Source organism: Mesoplodon densirostris, chromosome 9 (genome assembly GCF_025265405.1).
Source record: "Mesoplodon densirostris isolate mMesDen1 chromosome 9, mMesDen1 primary haplotype, whole genome shotgun sequence".
In the NCBI taxonomy this organism is placed as follows: domain Eukaryota; kingdom Metazoa; phylum Chordata; class Mammalia; order Artiodactyla; family Ziphiidae; genus Mesoplodon; species Mesoplodon densirostris.
In genome coordinates, this window is record NC_082669.1 from 96,845,712 (window position 1) to 96,854,032 (window position 8,321).

Sequence of the window (8,321 nt, forward strand, 5' to 3'; positions counted from 1 at the left end):
CCGGTGGCACAGTGGTTAAGAATCTGCCTGCCAATGCAGTGGACACAGATTTGAGCTCTGGTCAGGGAAGATATCACATGCCATGGGGCAACTAAGCCTGTGCGCCACAACTACTGAGCCTGCGCTCTAGAGCCCGCGAGCCAAACTACTGAGCCTACATGCCGCAACTACTGAAGCCCGTGCTCCTAGAGCCCATGCTCCGCAAGAAGAGAACCCACCACAATGAGAAGTATGCACACCGCAATGAAGAGTAGCCCCCGCTTCCCGCAACTAGAGAAAGCCCACACACAGCAACGAAGACCCAAAGCAGCCATAAATAAATAAACAAACAAACCCAAAAAACTAACTTCCTTAATTTATAAAGGGCTCATACAAATCAATAAAAAACAGACCAATTACCTACTAGAAAAATGAACAAAAGATATAAACAAGGAATCTGAGGAAATGAATACAAACGCTAATAAAGTTCTGATGTTTGATTTCCTCATTAAAGAAAGGCAAATCACCTATTCAAATGGCAAAAATGCAATGTCTTAGGGAATGATCAGTCTCAAGTGCTACTGATGTGTGTCTAAGTTGATAAAATTCATCAGGAGGGTCATCCAGATATGGCCTGAGAAGCTGTCAAGGATATGTACAAAGGTAATCATGATAACATACGCTGGAAAAAGATGTTTATCATGGAGCATTAGTTAAATAAATTATGGTATATCCATTAAGTGGAGGTATGCACCATTTAAAAAGGCAGGGGGATGAATAAAATTTCAATGTAGAATCTAAAATAAACTACTAAGGAATTTAAAAAAGCGAAGTGCAGAAGTATGTATAGAATTTTTTTTAAGTGGGGAAATGGATGAGTAAGCAGGTTTTCCGATGTTTCTCTGGAATTAATTATGTGAACCTGTTAAGAATCGCTAACTTTGTTCACAGGGACTGGGGCAGAGAGCCACAGGTCTTGCATTTCCTAATCTGTTCCCGAGTTAATGTCACTTTTTAAAGTTAATAGGAATTATCTACAGAGTAGAATTGTGGGCCAATTTTTGCCTTTTTAAAATAATTTTCTGTCTTAAAAATACCTAATAAAATCTATATTTTAAATTAAAAAAACCACCTGGGTAGGGATAATGGGCAATGGGACCCTTTGTTGCACTTTATCAAAACAGCTTTATCTCTTAAATAATGAGCATATATCATTTTAAAATTTAAATCAGCTTTAATTTATTACACTTTAAATTGTTTGCCCTAGTTTGATAATGTTTAAAATCTCAAAGCAAAACACTACATATGGACATCTGAGTGAAAACTTGTCTTCCAATGTTAAAAAGATCTTGCATTATTTTAAATTCAAAGTAAAAGACTAATAGAAAAGTATCTATACTAAACTTTCTGTATCTACTGAGGGCACCTTCTTATACAAGCTGACCTATTGGCTTTCTGACTGGGTCACAAGCCCTGCTGCAGAAAGGACATAAGACAGTGGCAAATTTTTATAAAAAAGAACCTGATAATTTAAAAAAGAAGCAAACAAACAAAAAGAAACAACAAAAAAGGAAAATGCATAAAACTGATACATGCAAGATAGTGTGAATCAGGACCTCTTTTCAATTGCCTATTTTATTAGGAAAGTGAAAAGTGATCCCAATAAGTTATGCAATTTCTAAAGATTAGAGCTGATACTTTTCTCTCAGGTTCAAGAGATCATTTTCTCTCACAAGGTGAACAATTGTTGCTTTTCAAACGTACCAGAGTGTCAAAGGCAGGTGTAATTAGATTGGGGGCTGGAGAGGGAAAGGAAACCACAGAGAAAGGGAAGTTAGAGGCCTGATGTATAGTATTTCACAGTAAGTGAAACAGAAGCACATGTAAACAAGAGAGTATATATATCAGACCTACTGTAGGTTCTAAGGTACTACTTATCAATATAACTCACAAGCATTCACCTCTAAGAGAGTTGGATCCTCAAAACTAATCACAAAGCTCACCTCTAAGTAGTCCCAATAGATAATTACCATCCCGCTGTGATTATTTTTAATACTTACTCAGTAATACAGTACTCCCTGAGTTACCTAGCATTATTGAGAAATGAAAGTCAATGGTATGCTGACATAAATAGCAAGGAGCTTTGAAGTCAGAGAGACTAAGTTCAAATCTCAGCTTCATTACTCAAGAGCTTTATGACCTTGGGCAAGTTATTTAATCTTTGCCTCTATTTCTTCATCTCTAAAATCTCTAAAATTGGGTTAACAATATTAACTATGTTCATGGGTGGATGTGATAAATAAATGAAATTATACCTGTACATGGCATCACAGTACTCAAATATATAAAATTTTAAGAACATACCTTTTGAAAAAAGTGCCATTTGTTTAATTTAAACCATTCTGAATAGAAGCCTCAATACTTCAGTTAACTTTTGTTTCTTCTTAAGGCAAACAGACACAATTTAACTTTTCCTGTACTGTACAGGATCGTAATTATTAATACAAATTATAAGATTACGCATGCCTACACGTACAAAAAAGTTTCCACAAGCTTTCCATCAATCAATTAATCAGTTTCATTACAGACACTTTGAGAAAGACAGCACCTGACAAGACTTAAAGTTTATAGAGATGTCTCCATGCTAATTATTTCCAAATGTAACAATTTTACAATTAAACAGTTAAAAATTTTAAAAACTGTAGCCCTTTTACTATGTCCTTATTCACAGAGGTAACTTGTGTTGCCTCTTGCAAGTCCCTTTCTCATTTTCTTAATGTGCTCATACTAAGCAACTGTGAGCTAAGAAGCCAGATAACCATTTCAAGGCAGACTGATCTGGTGAAGAATATATGGGCTGTAGATTCAGACAGCTCTGGGTTTAAATCCCAGTTGTGCTACTTATTTTGTGACCTTGTTAAATTACTTAACTTCTCTAAGCTTCAATTTCCTCATCTTCAAAATGGGAATACTATTACCTATATTGAAAGGCTGTGGTAAAAGGCAAATGAAAATTTACGTAAAAATCTTACAGAATGCTTTCTAGTACCTGGCAATATAAGTCATCCTGTCAATGGTAATTATTATTGTATAACTAATGCAAGATGTTGAAACTATAGTGAAGTTAAGAATAAAAAGAATTTCTTACTTGGAACATATGCTTTTAATGTGTGAAATTCCTTGGCACTATACTGGAGACACAAAGATGAAAAAGGATATAGCATCTATCCTCCAGAGGCTCACAGCCTTTAATTAAAGACAGACATGTAAACAAAATCACAGCAATTTGATAAGTGAAACAGTAAAAGCAGCAGCACTCCATTTGAAGTCAAAATGCTTCTCTGGAAGAGATGATATTTAAGCTAAGAGGAAAAATAGCTCGCCAGGTTGGGAGTTAGGGACTGAGGTGAGCTGACTTGGTCAAGGAGGATGCAAGAGCACATGTGAAGATACACAAATAAGAAAAAGCCTAGCAAGGTCTGGAGCAGAGAGCGTGTAGAGAGAGTTTAAAAAGGCAAGCACAGGCCAGATTTTCACGATCTAGTACGCCAAACCAAGGAGGAGTTGGCCCTTTTTAAAAATAAATAATGGGGAATCACAGAAGTATAAGGGCAGTGAAGAAGATTGGCTGAAAAAGATAAGATGCTCAGATTCGTATTAGAGACAGATCCCTCCAGCTGAGATGTTTAAGTTGACCAGGAAAGAGGGGGAAACTACAGTCAAGGAAAATACAGTCCAGAAGGTTAAGCAGCAGCAACTAATCTAAAGTGATGATAAGAATGTAGAGTAAGGAATGGATGAGAGAGACTAAGAAAGGGAGTCTTGATAACACTCAGAAATTTGGGAAAATCCCCCAATTTCTAGTTTGGGCAAATGATTGGGTCATGATGTCATTAGTCAAAATGGGGACAAGAGAAATAGAAACAATTTTTGAAATGTGGGCTCAATTTGGAATTTATCTGAATGGCACTATCCATTAGGCAGTCCAGAGCTCAAGTGAGGGACGAATTAACTCCCATGGGAGAAGTTAACATAAAGGCAGAAATGGAAGGCAAAAATAAGGCACCAAGAGGAATCATACAGATTGAAAATGGGTGAATATCTACTATTACTGCTCATGAATATCTTACTTTGTGTCTTTCTCTTGTTTTCCAATTGGACAAACTGCTTACGAAAGTGAGATGTTACTTTTACTTTGCATGCTACTTTAAAAGCATGAACGCTTTTCCACATAGGTCTGCTGAATATAAACATTTGAGTTTTCTGAGCATTGCGTCCAAATTCTTCACTATTATGCCAGGCTTAGCAAAGTGCTGGGGGCCTGAAAGGTGCCCAAGAAAAATGGATGAATTAAGTAAATATGGTCTTTTGGTCAGTCAAGAAACCAATTTGTTTCAGATATTGTTTTAATGATACAGATGAACATTTAATATGGAGTAATCTAAGTTTTTCTTTATATGCTTCTTTTTCCATTTAGGAACATACAATTTTCAATGGTTTTGGAACTCTGAACTTATTTTTCAGAATTCAAGAAGTTACCCCAAACCAACAATTTATGCCTATCCATACTCCAGATTTCTGTATAGAAGTCAGAAGCAGATAGGAAAATACGACTATTGTTTTTTAAAATATTAATTTTAAAAAAGGGAAATACTGGGCCTCCCTGGTGGCGCAAGTGGTTGAGAGTCCGCCTGCCGATGCAGGGGATACGGGTTCGTGCCCCGGTCTGGGAGGATCCCATATGCCGCGGAGCGGCTGGGCCCGTGAGCCATGGCCGCTGAGCCTGCGCGTCCGGAGCCTGCGCGTCCGGAGCCTGTGCTCCGCAACGGGGGAGGCCACAACAGTGAGAGGCCCGCATACTGCAAAAAAAAAAAAAAAAAAAAAAGGGAAATACTAAAATGCTTCACCCACAGGTCCATTCTTAAATGTTAGCAATGTGAGAGATATTCACAGGAGTACTCAGAAGAGTATTTTAAAGATTCTCACCCCTTAGAAGGAAAACTAGACAAGCCCAAATGTTTCTTTACGTACTTTCTTTGTACACACTCAGATAAATGCACATTACATAAACTTAGAGAATAATAATGTGTGCATAAATTGCTGGATGAAAAAGGTAAATCAGTGAATAAGCAGGGAAGATAGAGGCTGAGCAGAAGAAACCATGTTAGGAGGAGGTGAAATGTGAAAAGGCACAATGAGGGAGCTCAGTCAGAAAAAAAATGGAGTGCTAGTTTTTGGTTGTTTTGTTTTTTATTATTTTTCATTAACAAGGCAAAAGATATTTGAGGAGACTCAAGTTACCCAATAAAAACTAAGAAAGGAAAAAGCTCAATGGTCTGTTCATAGAATTACTTTAGAGTCAAACCTTTTTGGATAAACCAGTTCTTAATACTTTCTTTTACTTTGCTTTGACTGTCTATCCTTCCCTCTCATGCACATCTTTTTTGTTAATGAGAGTAAGCAGTATGGTAGTAATAGGGAAAAAATCAAAATCAAACTGAATAAAATGACCCAATTTAAAAACTAACTGAAAATAAATTAATCCATTGGTATTGGCACATATTTTTACAAAAATGTTTTAGTGTGATTGAAAACTATGCATAATCTGCCGGGATGTGGACCTTGGGAATGTCCTGCTAGAAATCTTGATATCATAAATTTTCACAATTACAGTTTAGATTGTGAGAGACTGCATGGAGAAGTTAAGGAGTCTAAGTTTGGGAGTCAGCAGTTTAGTTCTGCCTTCGTTTGTTCTCTCTATAACTTTGGATTTTTTTTTCTCTTAAGTACCCTGCATCTCAGTAATCTTATCTGTAAAATGGGACTAATAAAAGGACTTACTTTACAAGACTCACAAGGATGATACTAAATAATATAACAGGAAGACACTACATAAACTTATTTTTATAGCTGCAAGCTCAGTACTTAAGAACTTTTCATATCTCAAGAATATCAAATAACCTAGGTTCCACCATTAACAGAAAAACAAAAGCCCACTCACTTCCAGAGTACTTCAGTGTCCCACCACTGGAACCATACCATGGATTGAAGTGTTCCAAGTAATTTCCTTCCTTTAATCTTAAGGGAAACATCCGAAAAGTCCGATTTCAGACTATGCAAAAAGTCTAAATTGTAATGGTACTAAACAGAGTAAAAACTATCAGTAGCTTGCCTTGCACAATCCTCTAAGTTTTAAGAAACTCTGCTTCTGGTTACTTGTTTCTAACAGAACTCTGAAGCAAAAACATAGCAACATACCAGTGGTCATATCCTTTGAAGAACTAAAATCTGGATTGGCTTCTTACACTTTTAGAAGGTGAGCAAGATGCCCTCCCTAATCATGTCATAAAGCTATACTTTTTAGAAGCAAGATGTGCTCCATGCTTAGGTAATAAAGTCATACTTTTGTTTTGGAAGATTTCTTTTTAGATCATCACCATATTAAAATCACATGTAAGTTCTCTCCTAATTACACAAGGCACAATTTCAGGGTCCAAAGGCAGGCCAGCTTGGAATTTTAAGTTTACCACTTGATCACAACGTGGATTCACATCTGGGTTTAGGTTTGAGATTAGCTTTCTTCATCATGATTTTACCCCCAAGAGTACTGTGACTAAACTGCCTTACTATTTATTACACATGTAAGCATTTCTGATGGAATCAAGGGAAAAGAGTAACCAAAGTTCACACGCTTGTTTGAAAACTGCTCAGATAACTTAAAGCCGCCCAGATGCTAAATGACAACCTCACCACTGGAAGCAAAGAAGTTATTTGTTTTAGCGGGGCAGAGGGAAAAGGCCACACCCAAAGCTAAGACTTCAAAGTGAAGTGATACCAAGTTTCAGAATTTTAACTATTGCTATTTTCGGTACTCTTTTTCACGGTCAATGAATACTTTAAATTCATAACAGGCCCAAAGTTAAAGAAAACATTCCTCTGATCCTAATCACTTGTTACTTCATTCAGTAGTGGGCAGGTCCAAGATGGAGAATTACCTCGTCCAGAAAAAGATTTAAGTGTAACTCTGGCGTAGAAGAGGGCCGAACTCAAGTCATCAGGGCCCATTAAGTGACTCTAAAAGAGCGGGTCACCACTCTCCCCTCCCCCAAGAGGTCGGGAAGGCAAGAGCCTGACTGTGTCACCACGGCAGTTACCTGACACACAACGCGACCGCGTTGTGTGGACCCATCTTTCAGTTTGGACGCTCCCTGCCTCCCGGCTCTCTCGGTGCCGCCTCCATCCGGGAGGTCTCCCCCACCCCCGCCCCCGCCCCCGCCAGCCCAGCTCCCAGCAGCTTCCTCAGCCTCCCCTCCATCCCACCTCCGTGCTCTCGCGACTCCACTCATCCCCACGTACCTTGGCCACATAGTCTTTCACCTCATCCAGGTCTCCGTTTTTCAGGGCCCACATGAACTCCTTGTCGCACATCACTGCAGCGGGGCGGGCCGGCTAGCCGGGTAGAAAACGAGGAGGCGGTGGCAGCAGCAAGCGGATACCGCCGGGCGAGCTGGAGACAGGGCCGCGCGGAGCCGGGGAGAAGAGAAGGCGGGGTAGGCTGGCAGGCGAGCGAGGGAGTTGGCCGCGGCGACCGTTGGGGCGGGAGAAAGAAAGTTTTTTGCGGCCACCGGGCCCAGCAGAGAAGGTTCCGCCTGACCGAAGAGAAGCTGGAGCGCTTGCACTTCCGGTTCACTCCCCGCTAGGGCCCTCCCCCAACTTCCTCTTCCTCTTCCCCTCGGCGGAACGCCCCGCTCGGGACCCGCCCCGACGGCCCGCGGCCGAGCGCCCCGCGTGCGCAGGCGCAGTGGCTGGGACGGCTGGCGAAGATTGGTGGGGGAGGAGTGGGCGGGTCAGGGAGGCCAAACTAGGGGGTCGGAGGTCAGGAAGGGCAGAAAGCGTGTGGCGGGAGATTTAGGGTATTCCAGAGGGGATCAGGACGTTTCTGCGCCCCATAAACGGGAAAAACTTAAAAGAAACCCACATCCTTGGAGGGCATGTTGCTCACCTTCGTAGTGTTCAGTAGGAATGTTTGATTTGAATTCCTTGCCTTCCCTTTTCTTTCCCTCCTTTTCTTTCTCCTTCCCTCGCTTCCTTGCTCCTTCCCTTCCTTCTTCTACTGTCAAGCATCCTTTAGGCTCCTACTGCATGTCAGACTCTGCTAGGCACAGAGGCTATAGTGAAAAAGATGGCATAAACCAATTCTGACCCTCAAGGAACGCTTCCATACTTACGACAACAATGTGAATTCAGTGTGCCAATACTACGTGTAATGTTCTGTGGAGGGAAAAACTCTACTCATCTCCCCGACCAGCAAATAATGTCCAGAGACTAGGAATTCAGTTTGA

At 40.3% G+C, this 8,321-nt stretch overlaps 1 protein-coding gene across 1 annotated transcript in view; it reads right to left on the bottom strand.

Moving 5' to 3' along the window:
• The window catches only part of MTPN (myotrophin), a 63,348-nt gene extending 55,666 nt beyond the window's left edge, over nt 1-7,682 (bottom strand). Inside the window, exon 1 of the mRNA XM_060108490.1 lies at nt 7,336-7,682. Coding sequence (XP_059964473.1) covers nt 7,336-7,407 — 72 coding nt within the window. The 5' untranslated portion in view covers nt 7,408-7,682. The remainder of the gene's footprint in view (nt 1-7,335) is intronic.
• Nucleotides 7,683-8,321: the final 639 nt, after the last annotated feature.